Source organism: Tachypleus tridentatus, chromosome 12 (assembly GCF_004210375.1).
Source record: "Tachypleus tridentatus isolate NWPU-2018 chromosome 12, ASM421037v1, whole genome shotgun sequence".
In the NCBI taxonomy this organism is placed as follows: domain Eukaryota; kingdom Metazoa; phylum Arthropoda; class Merostomata; order Xiphosura; family Limulidae; genus Tachypleus; species Tachypleus tridentatus.
This window is the reverse complement of record NC_134836.1, coordinates 114,440,108-114,461,699: the sequence shown is the minus strand read 5'-3', so window position 1 is coordinate 114,461,699 and position 21,592 is coordinate 114,440,108. Positions and strand designations below refer to the sequence as shown.

The 21,592-nt window shown below is 36.0% G+C and overlaps 1 protein-coding gene across 7 annotated transcripts in view; it reads right to left on the bottom strand.

Moving 5' to 3' along the window:
• The window catches only part of LOC143234402 (nuclear factor NF-kappa-B p100 subunit-like), a 98,260-nt gene that overhangs the window by 12,177 nt on the left and 64,491 nt on the right, over positions 1-21,592 (bottom strand). For all 7 annotated transcript variants that reach the window (XM_076471756.1, XM_076471758.1, XM_076471759.1 and 4 more), the window contains exons 3-6: positions 16,095-16,228; positions 8,787-8,941; positions 867-991; positions 297-467 (exon numbers count right to left, since the gene is read on the bottom strand). In XM_076471756.1, the coding sequence (XP_076327871.1) occupies positions 297-467; positions 867-991; positions 8,787-8,941; positions 16,095-16,228 (585 nt within the window). The remainder of the gene's footprint in view (positions 1-296; positions 468-866; positions 992-8,786; positions 8,942-16,094; positions 16,229-21,592) is intronic.

Below are 21,592 nucleotides of genomic sequence, written 5' to 3'. Positions count from 1 at the left end.
CCTAGAGAATTTTAATAGCTGTTGAGAAGTTTTGCTTGAAACACCAAGTAGGAATAAAATTGGAGAATTGCAATCAAAGAACAGAAGTACAAATGTTTGCTAAAGAAAGAAATCACAACATAGCTTAACATTGCTTTTTTCTTTTCTTTTTAAATCACAGAAAATTTAATGGACCACTAATTGCAAGAAAAACTTTTTAATAAAAAGTTTATAGTTCTCACAACTGTTACAACACCTCTGTTGAAACATTTTTTAAGTTAAGAGCAAAAAAAAAGACAAAAGTAATTCTGACTTACTTTGGTTTGCTATGATATTTGAATATACAGCATCACAAATGGGATACAAATGTCCAGGGTAACTATTGCCTTGAGAGACGGCAAAAGCCTCAAAACGAATTCTCACTCTGTTTAAATCCATATCTTTAGCCTCTCGTTCTGCCTCTTCTCTTAAATGATGCTTATCAGTTTCTATGGGGAAATTAATTTAGAACAAAAACCAGATAATTATAAATTCCTTCAACATGTACATAGAGAAATTTTCTTAAGAGTTTATCTAAAAACAAATCAATTAAAAAGTCCTTTAACAGATTGAATGTTAATAACCAAAAAGCACAAAATGTTTGTTCTTTAGTGCTAACAGTTATTGAAATATTACTCTTCCATCAATAAAACAATTAACAACTTCATATTTATAAGTACATTTGTATTCAGTTATCTTTAACATTTTTGTTACACAAAAAAATATTTTATGTTTCAAAATTTTAGAGCTGATATTTTTACTTGACATGACTGGATTTATATAAATTGTGTGATTGTTTAGGTAGGGGTGTAACTGTTCAAAAACTATCAAGCACTATAATTTGTTACCAGCTAGATGCGAAGAGCCATTTTGCATTAAACAACTCAATATATGTTGGTCCTCTAATTTCCTCCTGAACAAAATATCTGGAACTTCTTTTTTCCCAACAAACAAAATTCCCAGGTTCTGAAAACTAAGAAAAATATATCATATTAAATATTTAAGAAATTGATAACTTGTATTAAATGTACTGAAAAATGTTTAACGGATTCTCGAAAACCATCATGCACAAAAAAACAACAACAAAAACTATACTTATTTTGTTGTTTTTCAATCAGTTCTAACAAATCAAAATTTAACTGACATGCGAGATAGAATGTAAAAAGATATTAAGAGCCTTTACAATTTGTTTGGTTGGTTTGGCGCTTTGTGGCTCATAGCAACTAGGCTATCTGCGCCAAACTTCCAGTAAAAAGTTAAAATTAAATTAAAATTATTAAAATTCATACAAATAAATTAAGGTGAAACAAAACAACGTTTAATTTTTAATTAAAAACATAAATAGCATTAAATCCAATTTTTATATCTAGTTTACAACAATAAGAGAGAAACTACAGTAATACATGTTGTAAAGGGCTTTCTGTACCGTAATTGTAATCATCATAACTCGCCAGGATGACTGACGGGTAAGTTCAAAAATCTGCGTTAGTCACCTGAAGTTGGCCTTTCCAGTCCTAGTTTCGAGTTATTTGACGTTATGGCCATTTTGTAATTTCAAATCGAACTTTAATTTTCAAAAGGGAATCACATTAAAAAAGGGTCGAATTTATAAATTAAAAACTTAAATAACATTAAAAAGATTAATGGCCTCTAAAAGATTAAAAACATTTGTAAGGTGGACAGTGTCACTGGCGATGGTGACACTGTCTAACGTTATGGATAAATCTTGGGACAAAACATGTTGAAAATGGTGCCGTCGTTTAGAGTCATAACGACGGAAAGACAGTAAAATGTGGCTTATTGTGACCTGAGTATCATACAGACAACACATTGATGCATCAGTCCCAGATAAAAGAAAATGATGAGTTAAAAAACTGTGACCAATGCGTTGTATAGTTAGAACAACTTCCTCTTTCCGATTTTTACAGAAGCAAGAGACGGCCACAGTCCAATAGAGGGTTTTATTTGAAAAAGCTTGCTTTCACGTTGCTAACTCTAAGTCGATTGTCAACTGACACAGAGCCGAGCATTGAATATAGGACCATAGTCCATGTATCACAGCAGTGATAATGCCAGAGCTGACATTTAGCTGCGGTGTCGGCAAGCCCGTTCCCGCAAATACCAACTTGGCCTGGTATTCATAAAAACTGGATAGAAGTAGATGTTAAAGAGAAATGGGCCAGTCGGTTTTGAATATCGGCGAGAACAGGGTGAGAACCAACGTGAACCAGTTCCAGGGCCAGTAGAGAACTAAGCGAGTCAGTATAAATAGTGCATTTGAGTACTGCTTAGCTTCTATGTGATCCAGGGCAAGAAAAATGGCGTACAGTTCAGCAGTGAATACAGAAACTGTAGGGGAGATTCTGCGCGCAAACATCGAACCACAACAAACCATGGCAGATCCCACAGAGTCACCTGATTTCGATCGGTCTGTATAAATAGGAATGAAAGGGTGGTTCGAAAGATCTTCAGCAAATAACAGGCAGCACTTTCAATGGGGAGTATCTGCTTTTCTCAGATGACTTAAAAGAAAGATCACATTTGGGGGCTGTAAGACGCCATGGTGGGATGGGCTAACCAGTGAATACAGTACCCGAATACGAAGACCAAAAGGATCGTCTATTCTGAAAAAGCAGGGCTCACCAACGAAGAAAACACAACCCCAGGTGGTATGGTGTGGTAAGGATCGAAATTTCGAAGCATACTGTAAAGACAGTTGCAAACGGCGGAGGTGTAGAGGATGTTCGTAAAACTCTGTGTATAAGCTCTGGACTGGGAAAACGCAGAAAGCCCCAGTGAAGAGCCGAAGTTCCTGATGATGAATTGGGTCCAGCATCTTCAAGCATCTGGAAGAACCTTACACCAATAACCTATAGCCTAATTTTGTTCGATAAGAGCACAATATATCGTTAGCATAGAACATCGATCTGCTCCCCAACTGGTGGAGGAGAGGACACAGAGGATGTTCAGTGCTCTTGTAAATTTGTCTCGTAGCTGCTTGATGTGTGGTATATAGGTCAGCTTACGATCAAAGATAAGCCCCAAAAACTTTGCTACCCACAGGTAGCACAATTTCACCGACACGGAGCTCAGGGTCAGGGTGAAACCCCTTTGGCGGCAAAAGGACATGCAAACGGATTTTAGAGAGAGAAAAGTTAAAACCGTTTGTTGTGGTCCACTTCAGTAAACGATTGAAAGCAGACTGACATGAGACTTTCACGTCTCATGTCAGTCGTCGACATAAAGCCAGATTGTAACAGTGAGAGAGAGTTGTTCAGTGATGGCATTAATCTTTATACTGAAAAGTATGACACTCAAAACACAGCCCTGAGGGACTCAAAGTTCCTGTAGAAACGAACGGGAAAGTATCGAACCCACACAACTTGGAATCGCTTGTCCATTACAGAAGTTTTAATAAAAATGGGCAAATGACCACGTAACCCATATAAATGGAGGTCTCGCAGAATGCCATACCTCCATGTAGTATCATAATCCTTCTCAATGCCAAAGAATATTGATACAAGATATTATCGTTTGAGATAGGTTTCTCTGATTGACGTTTCAAGTCCAACAGGTGGTTCTTGGTGGAGCATTGTCGTTGGAACCCACACTGGGTGGACAGGTGGTTTGATTAGAGGAAACAAACAAGACGAGCATTAACCATCCTCTCTAAGGTTTTACTGAGACAGGTCGTCAAACCAATTGGACGGTGTTTGAAGGAATCCTGCTATACTTCTCAGGCTTAAAGAAAGGTAGGAAAATAGCCAGGCGCCAAGCATAAGAAAAAACATTCTCTTGCCAGATCCGGTTAAAAATAAAAGAATAGCAAGAGAAGCAGGAGATAAATATCACAGCATTTCGTAGTGTACATCATCAGGTCTGGCAGAAGTACTGCCAGACTGATAAAGAGCCAGTTTGAATTTCACCAGTGTAAAGGGACGATTATAGTCAGAGAGAATCAGCTTGAAAGGAAAGAGGTGATCGCTCTGCCCGAGTCTTGATGGCTAAGAATGTGAAGGATGAAGCAGAAGTGCTAGATACCTGGCAAAAGCTTTCACCAAGAGGATCGGTGATACTCCGGGTATCAGCTACTTCCTGGCCATCAGAGAGCAAGATCGAGAGGGGACGGAGTTATATCGTTCAATGACCTTTCGAATCTTGCCCCATATGACTTTGGAATTGGTGAAGAAGATATTCTGCTTGTGAACTTAATCCAAGATTCCTTCTGGCTTTGACATCTTACCCACCGAAAATGTGTACGGGCCTGCTGGAAAGCGATGCGGTTCGAGAATGTGAGATATCTACAAAAGGCATCCCAGACCCATTTTTGAGCCTTTCGTGCCATGTGGCAAGCAGGATCAAGTTCTGCGAGTGCAATGATAGAGGGCCAGTTGGCTTGATCCAGCTTCCACTGAGGCACGCGGGTCGGGTGTCACCACGACCAGTCTCTTTCAAAATTATAGGAAAATGATCACTGCTTCATGGGTTGTTGTCAACCCTCCATGAAAAGTGGGAGAATAGTGAAGGGCAGCAAATTGAGAGATCAATAGCAGTGAAGGACTGACTAAGTGCATGAAAATAGGTATAGGAACCAGTATTGAAAAAAAAGGTAGTGATCTGAGAGCATGTACTTTATGGAGCAACCCCTTCCATCAATATCAGTACCTCCCCAGAGAGGATGATCGCCATTAAAGTCTCCCAGGATTAAAAAGGGAGATGTCAACTGTTCAACGAGAGCATCAAGGTCTGACTGATCATGGGTTTCTTCAGGCGGCATGTAGAAAGAACAAACAGTGATGGTATAACCTAAGGAAACAGTGGCAAAGACAAGGTGGACACGTGCTGATCAACCAACATGCACTTTTCCATCACACAGACTGTCATTTCTGCACGAATAAAACCGCCGAAAGGTGACTGTATCGGCAGGTTTCAGAAATGTTTTCTATAAAGAAAGGCATACAGGATTGTAGGAAGCAATCAGTGCTTTGATGTAATCAAGATTAGGACTAAACCTTGACAGTTCCACTGTATCAAGGTGGGCATTTTTATTTATGTGTAGGCGAATTGGGTCCAGAACCCTTCTGTTTTTGACGACGTCTTTTTCTTTATTCGAGGGAGGTCTGTCGATCTCCATGGATCCTGCCCTTGGTCGATTGGGCAGGTCTTTGTTGTTGGAGAGGACTCCAGCGACTGAGGATGTGGACGAATGATCGTTTTGCATTTTGGGACTGGAGAATATGTACCCAAGGAAATGCCCGTACCTGGAACCAAAGGATGTGGATTTGGGGTTTGCTGGAATGAATGTTAGGGGCAGAGATGGGTGTTGACGTTGATTCATCAACTTTTTTAACCATACAGGTCAAAAGACTTTTCATATGGTTTGAGAATGATTCTTTTGGAAAGAGATACGTCTGCACTCCCTCTGTAATAATGAAACGAAGTGCAGCAGCAGACGTCAGAGATGAAGTGGTGGACAGCAACTTTCGAGCCTCAGGGTAAGTAAGATTATGAATCGTATTCAAACGCTGCACTTCTTTTTCTTCCAACCATTTACGGCAAGAACGAAAGTTGGATGGGTGAGAGCCATTGCAATTAATGAAATGAGGGTCTGTTTCACATTCACAGCCATTGTGGTCCTTGCCATCGCAACGAGCACATGTCAAGGAACCACTACATGACATCTTCGAGTGACTGAGCTGCTGACACTGGAAACATCCAAAAGGGTTTGGAATGTATGGCCGTACGTTACAATTAAGATAACCTTCCTTGATGGTGACAGGTGGACGTGGTGATGTAAATGTTAAAATGAGGACATTGGTCAGCATCATAATTCCATTTGTACGAATGGAGATACACCTCACTGCAGAAACTTCTTAGGTGTAGAAACCAGCGAGAATATCTAACTCGGGGATGTTCGTCAAATACCTCACAATAATAACTCCTCGTGACGAATTCAAAGTAGCATGGAGCGTAATCTCAATGGGTATATCCCCAATCCCCTTTGAATATAAGAAGAGTTCACTGTGTTTAGATGTGGATGTTTCCACTAATATGTCACTAGAGTGAAGCTTTTTAACTGACTTTGGAGAGCCAGCAAGTCCCTCTGGTCCCTTTTGATAGAAAATGGAAACACCTGCCTTAAAAATTTGTCTGAAAGAGAATGTAATATATGAAAATAAGGTACAGGTGATACAGATGTTAAAGATTGCTGCTCAGAATCTTTAAGATGTAGTCGTTCACCTATGGACTGTTTTTTTCACTATTTTATTTAAGTTTTCATTTGGAGGATTCATAATAGAAAAAGAGAATGTTTTGGTGCCCACTTACCCTACCAACCATGGAGCTCTACGAGGGTATGCACTACAATGCCAAACAAGGACATTGTAACATTACGTGAGCACTATACCCAAACACCAGCATCAGACACAATGTCAACAACACCTGTTGAGAAAAACACTGGTACTTGGCTGAACCTAGCCCAAGTGGACCAGCTAACTGACCCTAGGAGGGCCACCCAAAGACTGCCCGTCTACAGGAATTAAAGGCCAAAGTGGTGTGTTAGGGTTGGATCCTCTCTTCCCCTTTACGGGTCACCAGGCACGGCAAACACGTGGGTGGATGTTTAGATCCCAGAGGGGGTAAACTGAAAGAACAGAACCTTCCCTGGGAGGTCCCCTCACCAGGTACGGGAATCCATCCACCGAGAAGCCTTACAATTTACAGTTAAACAATTTCAAATTATACATGGAGATGAACCAATCATGACTAGCTTAATATGAGTACTACCAAAATGATAATTGAACAAACAATAGTATTATCCAAGTTGCTGTAGAAACTTGAAAATCTCAAAATCCAAGAAAACTAGTAGAAATCCTCTTTGACTTGAGAAGTTTTTACATGACTTTCATTTCAGAAAAAATAATAGGAACTGTTTATGACTCTAGAAACTTGTAATTGTAAACATAGGAAAGGTTAGCAGAAATAATACAAGATTCTAGAAATTTGTAACATTAACATGAGACAGATAAGTAGATGTGCCATATAACCTTAAATCTTAAGTGCTCCAATTTCATAAGACAGTAGTAGAAAAATAACTGATTTTAAAATGAGTGTAAAATAAAAGGAAATCATTACAAGTATTGTAGCATGTGATAATTTATCAAGCTTTTAACATAATGTGTAGGGACAACAAGGGATATATTGGTCCATTTTGGCTGTTCCATCCTCTAAAGTAAATTAGAATTATGAAATAAATAGAGTTATAAAATAAAATAAAAATCTTAAAGCCAGTGTTTCTCAAAAAATAACTTGACAAGTTATTGGAGATGTACATATAATTAACTGTAATAGAAACAAACATTCTAGAGTAAGTACAAAGAGAAACTTAGAAGATAATTACTTTGAAACATACCATTTTCAGAGGACATTTTACTTATATTTACACATCCATAGACAGTTAGAGACATACAATTTAAGGATAACAAGTAATCAATTGGTCCATCTAGGCTGTCCTAGCCACAAAACTATAAAACTCATAGCCAGCTTTTATCATTCAAATATTTACCAAGTCTTCTCTTAACTCCCTTAAATTAGCTTTATCCACCACATCTAAAGGCAACCCATTCCAAAAGCCAACTATCATGTCAGAGAAATTAAAATATATATATATGCTAAATATGACTTGTACCTTACCAAAATTTGTGTTTGTTTCCTAACTTCACCATTCTCATCATTACACAGGAAACAAATGATGCATCAACACTATTATTTCTCTTGAGAATCTTATACATCAATCAGATCTCCTCTTACTCTTCTATTTTAAAGAGAAAACTTCACAGATCTTATATAACAACTTTTCCATCCTAGTTATCATCCTAATAGGTTTACCTCAAATCCTTTCCAATAATTCAGTTTCTTTCCTAACACAAGAAACCTAAAACTGGACACAACATTACAAATGTTACGTAACTACCGTGTTTCTCCGAAAATAAGACAGGGTTTATATTAATTTTCACTCCAAAATATGACACTAGGGCTTATTTTCGGGGGATGTCTTATTTTAATATATTAAAAAAATGAAGTTACAAAGTAAAAATTATAAGACCTCTAAATAAATAGAAATTACGAAAAACATTCAGAAACTCAATTTGATCAATACTTAAACAAACTAATTAACTAGCTATTAAACTAATTAATAAATTATTTTTTTTTTTATTTCTTTCCTCTTCCTGCCACTCTTAACTAGGGCTTATTTTAAGGGTAGGGCTTATATTAAAACTATCCCCAAAAATCACACTAGGTCTTATTTTATGGGTAGGTCTTATTATCGGAGAAACACGGTAGTAATTAACCTGTACATAGAAATTGTAGCCTCTTCAGCCTTTTATTCAATATTTATACATATAAATCTAAAATCCTATTTGCCATACTACTGGCAAAGCAAGAGCACATTGCTCAGATGGCTTAAGAGACTGATCAAGCACTACATAAAAATCTTTTTCTTCCACAGCACTGTTAAGGTTATTCCAAACAAAATTATAATGCAAGTTATGATGATGTTCCATGTGCATTTATTGTAATTAAAAACCGTCTGCATTTATTTGGACACTCCACTACGTAATGTAAATAATTTACTAAAGCAGATCCATCACTTTCACAGCTAACAACAGCTATGACTTTAATATAATCAGCAAGTTTATTAGCCTCTCTGAAACATTATTCACCTATGTACTTTTTTATATACACAAATTATATAAATATTAAATCACCTGGCGACCATGTCTTCACCTACTGTAACAGTGCACACTCCATCTTGGCAATGTTTACCCATCAGTTTATGAACGTGTGGCTTTGGTTGGTCGTCAACAGTATACAGTATAGCTTTAATATACACCTGACAATTATGTTGTTGGTAATTCTCTAGCTACGAAAGTAACAGAAAAAAAGTATTAGTTAGTGAACATAAAAAAACAGTATAAATACATCTTTAAAGATAGTTTGATTCTGCGGTATTTAGTTACCGACAAATGTTAAACACATTAATTCGTTACGAACTGGCTTACTCAATAATATGACAAGCGTACGGTTACTGGTAATTACGTCTTCAATCAGTATATACGATGTTCTTGCGGTTTGAAATGAAAGTTTTTTATGTGCAACAAATCGCTTAAAAACTATTTTTTCTTTCTTTTTAGATACCGTGTAACATATGAGATCCCAAAACAACCTCCGTATCCTTAGAAAATATTTGACAACAAAACTTTAACATAGTAAAATATTAACTAGGTGAGCAGAGAGCGTCTTAGTGAATAATAACACTAATTAATATCCATTTATTTCCCAGACAGATAAACTCTACACGATTATTTATAGTTAGTTCTGTCGTTATAATACATGACTTACAAAAATTAAAAGACAATGAGGTTTGTTTAATGTGTATATTTCGAACAATCAATTTTTGTTTTCAAATTCAGCATCCTTATGATAGAGGATTACATTAATCGTACGTAAGGTTAACAAGTTTAAGTATCAATGATTCCGTACGTAATAGCCCTTTATGAAGAAAAAAACAAACACACACACGCAAGTTCCTCAAAGCCAAAGGGTAAGTTTGATTGATTAAAGAAAATTTATGCTGTCGAAATAATGCTAGGTTTATGGGACTTTTTGCTGGTTACGTAATAGCTTCTTTATGAAAAAAAACAAACAAAAAAAACGCAAGTTCCTCAAAGCCAAAGGGTAAGTTTCATTGATTAAAGAAAATTTATACCGTCCAAATAATGCTAGATTTATGGGATTTTTTGCTGGTATTGACCTTTACAAAGGGTTTGCAAACGGTTAGAAACAAATTGATAGTGAAGTTGGTAGTGTCGTCACAATGTTTCAGGAAGGACGCAGAAGTGACACAAATCATTGTGTGTCATAATCTGTGGCTAGTAAATTGTGGTACAAATACCAGGCCAAATAATAACACACCAAGTGATCAGATCAGGGTTTAAGAAGGGCTAAAATTGCAGTAGACAACTGATATATGTTAAATTTATCCTTTAAAAGTAGGCCCGGCATGTCCTAGCGCGTAAGGCGTGCGACTCGTAATCCGAGGGTCGCGGGTTCGCGCCCGCGTCGCGCTAAACATGCTCGCCCTCCCAGCCGTGGGGGTGTATAATGTGACGGTCAATCCCACTATTCGTTGGTAAAAGAGTAGCCCCAGAGTTGGCGGTGGGTGGTGATGACTAGCTGCCTTCCCTCTAGTCTTACACTGCTAAATTATGGACGGCTAGCACAGATAGCCCTCGAGTAGCTTTGTGCGAAATTCCCAAACAAACAAACAAATCTTTAAAAGCCGCCCCATCAGCGTTCAGGGCTTCACGAACGAACTTCATCAAATCACTAGAGTGAGGGTATCGTGCCCACCGGTCAAGAACGTACTTCATAAGGCTAGACTCAAGTTCAGGATACCAGTTAGAGCCCTTGTACCGAACAACCTTACTGACGTTTGCTCAGGATTCTTGAGCATTGGCTCCTGTACTGTTTGCAGATTAGAGCAAATTTTGTGTATCTTCAAGTGGTTGGCGAGTGAAGACATGAAGGAGAGTGATATTCAGCCTGTAACTTTGTCCGCTGTGATGTTTTTGAGGGTGGCTCAGTTATGTCATGGTTGGTGTCGGCATGTAAGGGCGTAAAAAGACCTTCCTAATAGCAAGGCGTCACGTGCAGGGGGTCCTGCTACCCATTATACTTCCGCTGGTGCTGTCGTAGACGAGTTCATACATCGGCAGGATAGTAACCACTCTCTTACCGCCGGGATCACGCAGCAATTTTTTTCATGAGCTAAGTCACCGAAACTAAATATGATTGAAAATGTGCAAGACTTCCAGGGGAGAGCAGTTAGCGACAGACAACCTGTTTCTATGAACTCAGAGTCATTCTCACCCAGGAATGAACTGTATTGTTCTAGTCCTAGTAAGCCATCCAATAGTATGGGGAACAGGTGCCGAGGAATCAAACAGAGTAGAGCCAATCAGTTAATAAAGGTTGATTTTGTTAAGTTTGCTCATATTAATACTTCAAATTTTCCTTAACATCTTGACATTTAAAATACTGACATTTTTGTTAAGTTTTTTTTTTTTTTGGTGTTCGTACACGAATTTTTCGATTTCTTTAGTACGTTTACCTACGATATTTGTAATAACCCAGTTTTGTCAGTATTGAACACCCCCCTGTGTTTTTCTTAAAATAAAGAATAAAAGTAAAATAAAAGTCTCATTACCGTCTAGTTTTTGTGTCTAGTGGTTAATATCTGTGGAATATTGAACATTCCTATATAACATATATCGATGGTTTTAACAAAAACAATTGTATCCGGGGGTAACTAATAAAATCAGTTACTAAGATAATGCTGCAAACATTTCTTTGCAGTTATGGTCTCCAACATATTTCCTAACAGTTCTAGCAGGAAATTACAAAGACATGTAAAACTGTCTCTGTAAAAACAATGTTTTTGTAATGGGCGTTCAAGCTTATTTAAGTGGTATTTTCACATGTTAAAGTCACGTTATTGTTAGTCGTATAGCTGGAATTCTGCTATACTATCTCCAAGTGTTTTGAGCTAATGTGAGATAATTGCAATTTTTATTCATTTTTAAAAATATCACTTAAATACTTTATTGTTAGAATTAAAAAATATATTTCAAAAGACAAGCACAAATACTAATAATTCCACACTACTGTTACTGTCCGAAAATTTTACGCACAGGTTATAAAATTTCAAAAAAGATAATTTATTTAATATTTGTTTACCAAAGAAATACTTTTTGGAAAAATCTTAAATTTGGCTTCCTAATAAAAGGCTGGTCGCTCAGAGGTGAGGTCGAGAACTTGTAATACTAAAAATCAGGCAGTTGCACCAACTCTGCAAAGTTTCATTATGAATACTCTGCCTAAGCAATCTATCAAAGAATACTGAAAATCAAATCTCCGTACTTCCAATACTTAAAAGTAAAGACACTTAGCAAAATCAGATAATAATTGAAGGCTCCATGGTAATTATCTTTATAGTGCAACCTAAAGTTCGTGGGTTTCAAATCCGCATTAAAAAGAACTATAAGAATGACAGTTTTTATAGAATTAATTTCAAGTCTTTATGACCCAGCAAACGATCACGAACGGTTGTAATCACCTTTCCACTTTATAAGATTTATGGCTCTCAAATAATATTTTTGCAATTTTCAGGATATCGGCCGAATTTGCAACAGATTTTAATGGATTTCCACAAGTATGTCAAGATTTCACCAACTTCAATAAGAATAGTTCAAGATAAACTATGTGAAAGACTTGTTTACCCTTAAAAGAAAAAAAAATGTGTAAGTGTAGTTTACATTTTACTTAGAAATGGAAGTTACATTGGTGGGCCTCTGAGTGTAATTATAAGAGTGGCAATTAAAACTTACTATTTGGTTTGACAAAAGCAGCTTAAGAGTTGGCCTTGAGTGACGTTCACGAGTTTCCTTCCCTCTAGTCTGTCATTTCAAAATTATGGGCAGCTAGTGAAGTTAGCTCCCACATGACTTAATGCAAAATTCAACAAGCAAGCAATACACTGAGGGCAGAAATACGTACATTAGTGTACTTGCATACTAATTAATTTTAACATTAAATGCTTATAGATATTGCTAGAAACTTGTCTAACGATGAGTCATAAATCGCATTGTAAATATAATGTCGAAATTCGTGTGATGCTTGTAATCGTGCGATAGATGGAGAAATGTCAGTAATACTTAAAGCCTAGTTTAATGTTATAACGGTTAAACTGGAATTCAAAATCGTATTAAAGCTAAGCAAGCCTTTCGAGCTAGTAGTCAGTAGCTTGAAGTTAGCTAAACAGAAAGTATTTAAGCTCGCTATAAAAAGGTCCTGTACCATTATGTTGGTTAAAACAAGAAAAGAACTACAACTTATTCAATAATCGTAAACTAAAATACGGATAGAAGCTCAAATAAAGAGTTGGAAAATGGTTATGGCGCTCGTCTCGCAATCTACGAGTCGCTGGTTTGAATTTCCTTTACCCCAAACATGCTCGCCCATTCAGCCGTTGGAAAGTTATAATGTAACGGTGAATCTCACTATTTATTGTTAAAAGAGTTAACAGTGAGTGGTGTTGACTAACTGTTTTCTCTCCAGTATACCACTGCTAAATAAGGAACAGCTAGTGCAGATAGTACCTTTTGTAGCTTTTAACAAAATTTAGACCAAACCAAAACAGTGAAAAACGTATATAGTTTACTGTTATGATAATTTTGAAACTGAAGTTGATATTGTAGGTTTCATTAGTGGTCGAGATGGGTCTGGAAACATTTAAATACTAAAACAACATACTCATTTGAAAAATTGGACTGAATTTTATAGTGATACAACAAATGGTATGATAACAGTAGTTATTCAGTTTCATCCATGATCAAAGAAAATTTTTCGTGTATTTATATTGCCAAATATGGTTGCTATATGATGCATCTAGCTGTTCCAATTGTGTGTAACGAAAAACAAAACAACTTCCGAAGAGTCTTGAAGACCAAACGAGAAACTTATATATATTAGTTTTCTAATAAACAAGTCACAAAAATAAAAACCTCTGCACAAATCAAAAGTATCCTCAGAGTATAGGCTATAATGTAGAATATAAAATGTACCCTAAGTTTTGGAGGTGACTAGAAAGTAGGACCCACATTGCGGTGGGGATACACCATATACCAGTCTTAACCTTCGTTCGCCAGTCTCATATGAATAAATTCACGAAATTAAATAATAATAATAAAATAAACAAAATAAATAGAAATTAGGCGAGCGAGATGTGGGTGCTCAAGCCCACAACATCCTAGGTCTGTATCGTTCTTCACTGCCTTCAGACAGTGGTCTGATGGTGAATGCTCTTCAAAGTTAAAAAAAAAAAAGAGAAAAAGAAAATGCACAAAATAAGGTACTACTACCCTGGGGTAAGTAAGATAAACGTACTTCCTAAAGTTGACATTCCATCCCATGTTTTTGTGATAAATCACTAATTATGCGAGTATAATTTGTCTACTGTGCTACTAATTAATACTTAATCACTATAACGAGGGCTGGAATGCCAACTTCAGGGGGTAAGCTTGTCTTAATTACCTTCAAAGTGGTAATACCTTATTTTGTGAGGTTTTTTTTTATTCTTTATTTTGGAAAGCAATCATCTTCCCACAACGTTCTGCAGACAGTGAAGGGTAGTACAGATGTGGGACATTGTGGGCTTCAGCACTCACATCGCACTCTCCTAATTTATATTTATTTTGATTATTTTACTACTTTTTATTTAATTTTGGCGTTGAACGTCCGTAAAGTTGCTGTTGATCCGTAAAGTGACAGAGCTACATAAGGGGCTGTCTATGCTGTGCCCCACCGGTGTACAGAAACCTTCATTTTCAGCATTATAAATCCTCAAACTTACAGTTGAGCCATCAGTCTACGATGATGTTAGAGGGATAACTGATGCAAATCGACGAAAGAAGCAGCCCTGGATTAACCATTAAGCAAAATAAACACGTGCTTAGGGCGCCAAGGAAAGGGGGCACCATAGAGTTTTTCCCCAGCTATCTATCATATCATTAGTTCTTTCACTGCCACCCTCAACTTCAGTCAATCTTTTTGTAATTATCCTTATCTGCCGTGTTCGATTTTACTCTGCATTGTTAAAAAAAAACTTTCTTTGGCTCGATGAGTGACTGAAGAATCAAGGAACTACTAAACTATGTATCTGAAGTAAGAAGTAATTGATTTGCGAAAGATTACTGTAAAGCACAGTACAAAATGTTGATAAAACTTCAGGTAAAAGATGATCGTGTGTTATGACGTCTGACCTTGGAGATGAAAAAATGTTCTCAATCATTCCTTCTGCTGTGGCTATTTGTAAGAAATTATAGGCAGTGGAACTGTTTTGTTTTATCTTTTACTGCTTTATTCAGTCACATCTACAGAAACAAAAGAGAATAATAACACAGAAACATAAGTCAAACGAAATGGTAACAGATGTGTACAGAGACGTGGCTAGTTTAATGTTTTTTCGGCTTTGTTTTTGTGCCTTATATTTGGATTATTGTCTTGTTTTAGTTTTATTTGCGTTAGTATTGCTTTATTTGTGTGTTTTGTAATATTTTTATAAGTGTGTTTTCACTGAAGTTTTTCTGAGCCGTAATTTTTTTGGCTTCAAACAACTTGCTGTAAAAACAAACAAACAAACTCTTTTGCGTGTGAGTAAATATTTTGAAATTTATCATACAAAGAAAAATTTTTAGAAATGAATACCACTGTAGCAATGCCACCGTTCATAGATTACATGTAACCTATGAGTATTTGGGCATGTATGTATCCCCTTGTGATTATGTAATAATATAAACATATCTGAAGATGAGATTTACTTAGGGAACAAATACAAGGGTAATGTGCAAATCCACGGTGAGCCAGAAAGTATTCCAAAACAGTTTGTGATAAACAACACATACTATAGTAGCCTATATACACAGTGATTATTCTGTATTGGTACACGTACATAACATATAATCAATTGTAAATTGTACTACGCATTGAACTATTAAATAATAGGTTAGGCCTAGGATAAAGTACCTTAATCATAATCAAATATCTGAATAATGAGTTGTAACCTCAGTTTTGAGATTATTTTGCACCTGGGGACTTTAGATAAGCCAACAACCCACACATCAATAAAATAGGCATATGACTAAAACTTTATCTGCATGCTTGGATGCGAAAGCAAATTCAAAACGACGGCCTTTAACTGGGAATAGCCCACTTCATTATTCCAGGCTACAGTAGCGTTTCCGGTGTGCTTGCACTAATACATGGGCCGCATATTAGTGACAAGATGTCCGAAAAGTAAACTACTTATGTCCAGACGTTTTGTAACCATTGATGTATATGATATTTTGAAATAAACAAACAGTTTATGAATAGCTGAAAACGTTTTATACGTACACAATTAATTTTGCGTTTTAATACGATTAAAACAATACCGTTGTCTAATTTCTCTCACTTACCTTTACCGTAGGGTAGGTCTTTTTGGTGGTTGTACTGAATTCTCCTGTCAAACCCCCGTGAGATCCTTTTTCGCTTTTGTAGCGATACCGAATTCTGTTAGTTGGTTGTTCCAAAAATCGAAGATACGGTTGATCTTATTCAGAAAACAAGAAAAAACAAAACAACCTAAGCATATATTCAAACTTAGTGAATTATAACATCACTTATAATTACTTTCCACTAGAGAGAGAGAGAAGAATAAATATTTAACGGTACCAGTAAAACACCTCTTTATATTTTAGATAAAAATGTATTTCAATCGACTTGTAAAATTCAATTGAAGAATAGAGAAGAAGAAAGACAGAGAGAAAAAAGAGAATCCTTAGTCGAAGAATTAGCGGGAAACATTTCGCGTAGGCAGTTTTACGTCATCGACGTATAGCTTAATATTATAGTTAGCAGGCGTTTGTATAGAATATAAACAATTTCTTAATAATTAAATATGCATGGTTTTAAGCATTACAAAATGACGCAAACGTAATTTCATTTATTGAAAAGTTATACAAGTTAGGTACGATTATATACACATCGAGTAATATATGAGGAAGGCTCTTTCATTTATTATTACAATACTAGGCCTACAAGTTACAAGTTTGTTCAATTATATAAACATCGAAGAAAATATCAGGAAGAAGTTATGTTAAAATAAATATTCGTGCAAGTTTTAAAATTCAACTGAATACTAAATATATACGCCTTTATTAATTGAAGTTAATGTGTACGTCTCATTTATACTTGTATTCATCCATCATCAACAACTGTTTTTTTACCTTATATAATATAGCTGTAACCTGAATCCTTTACTTTATATGTCGTATCGAACTGGCTAGAAATGTGTAGGTGGGAAAACAGCCATAGACTTTTAAGTGTATTCAGTTATCCTATTGTAAATGAAAATATGAAGGATATATCCTGACCAAAGCGTCATTTTACCCTATGGTGTTTGCCAGGTTAAAACGTTGTCTATTTACTGTACTTTGCACTGAGAAACGGGACCACTGTACGCTCCACACGACACAGTTTCGCTGACTAGGTGGGTTCGTAGAATTAATGTTTCTTTCGTCTAAAAGGAGGCTCACCTCAAGCGACGTCTCTGCCATGTTCAACTCTTATGGATGACATATAATTGACATTAGTTTCATTTGTATTTATTTATTTGTTTATTTGTATTTAGCTGTTTGTTTGAAGTTAAACATAAAGCCACACAATGCATTATTGTGCTGTGCCAACCACGGGTATCAAAACCCAGTTTCTAGCGTTTTAAATCCGCAAGAATAAAGTTGTGCTACTTGGGGGCGTATTTCATTGAAATCTGATACAAACTAACGTATAATCTGTTCAAACACTTATTTTACACAGGTTTGTTAAACCTGAATATTTTAGAAACTAAGTTTATTTTCTAAACAAAATTATTGATCGACAACAGGTTCTAATATAAACACAAACCACCTCCAACATTTTAAACAGATTAATCGAATTCAAAATTATGCCGAAAAATCGAAATTTGTTCAAGTTCTGGGAACATTTTATATCTCTTTCTCTAGACGATTATGTCACGTGTCAAAGCGTCTAAACATCAGCAAACATGTGTTTAGTCTCGACGAGGTAAGCGGGTACTGGATTTTCAGGTTTGCTATTTAACGGGTGACGCAATTCTACCGTGTTTGTTCCATCGCGTTTGACTGCAAGTAATTTATGGTATTAGTCATTTCTTGCTTAGCTAAGTGGTTTATTATCTCATACAGAAAGAAGTCGTTGAATTTCTATAACTGTAAAATACATTTTTGTACAGAAGTACATTTATCTATACAAATTAGTGCGTCGTATTTGCGTTAATTAACAGAATACATGTTCAAAGCTCGAGTACTTTGCATTACTCACTCCTTGATGTATTCAGTATTTATAGTTGAATTATAAACACATTAACGTCCGTAGAACGTATTAACCCTGACATAGATGGCAGAACCAGGGGGGGGGGGCACTGAGGACATTTTCCCTCCACATTTTGTTTCGGTAGCAAAGTGTTCCTTTAACGTGAAATAGAAGCTTTTGGGTAGAGTTATCATGGGAAGAAGTCGTTTCATCTTTGAATTCAGTGGTCATGACTAACACAGCCAATAAGGTGGCTCCAATCGTCAGTGACCCTCCTTTTTATGTACTTTAAAATATTTAGATTTTTTTTTGTTGCTGTTGTTGAACGAATCTGAGTTCAAACCTAACCAATGAAAATGAGTTACTGTTGCGAATCTTGTCGAACGTACGAAATATGTTGATTAGTAGATATATTTGCTCTGCCTTAAGTCGTAATTACCTGTAACAAGAACAACCTGGGGCATCGTTTTGAGAAACTTCTTGCACTACGGCCTAAAAAGAAACTAGTTGTGGCGTGGAATACTGCTAGTTTTCAGCAACTGGCTAATCAATTTCCAAATGAATGACTATCCTTCAAAGATAAAGCTGTATTATGATAAATCACAAATACATCCGGTGTGCAATTGAAGTGTTGTATAGTGAATCCATATTAATAACGTCCATTTTTCTTCTCTGAAACATGTAGATACCAATTTAATAACGGCCAATTTAAAAGTTATTTTTCAGGCATAAAATAAACGTATCCCATTCATGGCTTTAGGTACAAGCATCAGACTGGAATAATGGTGATTAAGTCATTATTTGTACATGAAATTTTATTCGTATCAAGAATATATAGTTATAACGACAACCGTTTGTAACTTTTAGTTTCTTTATGCTGTTTTTTTGCACTTATTCATTTTACTCTGGATATATCTCTTAAGTATAATTTCTTCACTATATACACTTCGACTTACTAGCCGGTAAACCTAAATTACGCATACGCAAATTAACTGGTTTTCAACTAATGTTCAGTGTTTGCGCAAATCTTCTGTACTGTTTAGTCCAGAAATTAAAAAGACATAAAGTTCTTATATTATGGTCTTAAAGCCTCTCTTGACGTAGCGGGATTATAATAGATCTTATTTGTCACGAGAGAATAGCGTTCCCACCAGAACTACGTTTGTTGTATCCCAACCATCCTGATGAGTTATGGTATTGAGTGTAATGCGTCGTTGCTAGTAGAAATGGCAACGTGCGGTTGATAAGCCTAATGTTTTTACCTCGTGACAAATACAAGGTACTATAAAATGCTTATGTGTACATATTATTTAAAATATAACAATAAAAAGCTTCAAATGTGTTTACCTTCAACAAATGAATTCACATTTTTTTCATAAATTGAAGAAGGAGGCCTTAATCTAAAATATAGGCCTTACCTTACCTCTGAAAGCATTTTTTTTCTTTCGTTTGTTTGAAAGAAATAAAAAGAAAAAACATTTCAGGGGTAAAGTAACAAGAAATCTTTTCGATTTCAAACTGAGTGAACTCAAGATATATTCTCTCGCGTATATTTATTTATCCGTCCACACTTTAAACAAAATTACAAATTAATTTTTATTTTAGAAACTACAATGTTATGAAACAACAATTCAAAAACATTTATTTTCAATTTTCATTTTAAAAATGAACGGATAGAAGTGAACGAGATAGATGTATTGTTCACGGCCACATCAATGACTGGTGAATACTGGCTCTTAATGTTGAAATATTTCAACAAGAAGTTAGACACATCAAGTTTTCAGTACATTTCTTCTAATTCAATGTAATTTGCCTGGAACATAATAAAATATCCTTATATGTATGTGTATTTAACAAGGAAAGTTAAGTACTAAGAAATAACCCTATGTAGTTCTAACCTCACTGTGTAAACTTAACAGAAAGCTCAAACAATAAAAAATAATCCAATGTTGTTGCAGCCTTACTGTATATATAATTAAAAGGGCAATATGTCTGCACGTGCGTGAGAAAATGAAATTACGAGTAAGAAAGTACGGATGACGTCACCATATATGTCAGCGAGGGGTGGGTGTAGATGGTACAAAGTATTGCAAAGGGAAATATATTTGGGGAATGGATCTGTCATTCCTCAGATATCCACCTCAAATAGAAGTATTAATATGCGAGTTTCTTCACTGGTTTGTATACACTCAGAGTACAGGGTCCATCTCCCCTGTTCAGTTTTAACACTTGCTCCCCGATCACAAAGCTTTTAAAGCGCCACTAGATCTGGTGTCTCTTAACAGACACGTCGATAGTTTTCCTACTTTTGATCAGACCATTTGACTCAAAATGTCTTTTGCACTAGAGATGTTTGATAGGTATCACGTATTGTGGAATAGGTTTAACCTCGCACTCACTGTTTGTTTGTTTGTTTTTTGGAATTTCGCACAAAGCTACTCGAGGGCTATCTGTGCTAGCCGTCCCTAATTTAGCAGTGTAAGACTAGAGGGAAGGCAGCTAGTCATCACCACTCACCGCCAACTCTTGGGCTACTCTTTTACCAACGAATAGTGGGATTGACCGTCACATTATACGCCCCCACGGCTGGGAGGGCGAGCATGTTTAGCGCGACTCGGGCGCGAACCCGCGACCCTCGGATTACGAGTCGCACGCCTTACGCGCTTGGCCATGCCAGGCCTCGCACTCACTGAGAAGCCACGCATGGCCATCAGAACTCAACGTGCCTAACCTATTACACGAGCAGTATAAATTTTTATAAATTTTATGCATTTAAATAAAAAAAAAAATCTACAGCTCAAACTTTTCATACTCAAAGTACAAGTCTTCCTTTTTAAGTACGCATTTAATAGAAAAATCAAAGAATAGAAAGTAATCCTATGTAGTTCTAACCTCAGTATATATACTTAGAAGAAACTTTAGCAAAAAACAGTATTATGTAATTCTAACTTTAGTATGTATACTTAATAGAAAATAAAACAAGAAACAATGTCAAAAACTCACAATTAAAAAAAACACGCAAAAATGGCGGTTGTTTCAAACACAGTTCTAAAAGTGAGACTGTTTTCAGTCTCAAAATTACAATAAAATAAACGTATCTCACTGTACAGAGTAAAATTTAGAAAAAAAAAACACAGTGACACTGAGGATGATGCAGGGATATACGTTGAAACACGTAGAGTACATGAGATTGTTTTTCTAGTCTCAACCGTTTTGTAATTTTTATCACATACAGCGAGTTATTTGTACTTTATTGCCACTTTGAAAGTGAAAACGGTATCATTTTTAGAATTGTGTACAAAATAATCGGTTTTTCTAATGTGAATTTTTAACATTGAATTTTACAAGTGCCAAGCAATTAAGAAAAACCAAAAGCAAAACAATATTATGTAGTTTTACCCTCGTTACGTGTACTGACGTGAAAGTGAAATAATATTATGTAGTTCTAACCACATCACGACGTATTTAACAGAAAACTTGAACAGTATGAAGCAGTCTTATGTAGTTTTAATTTTGGTATGGACACTTAACAGAAAACTAAACGAAACCTATTTTTGGGCCGTTCTTGTATCAGTAAATAAGCTGT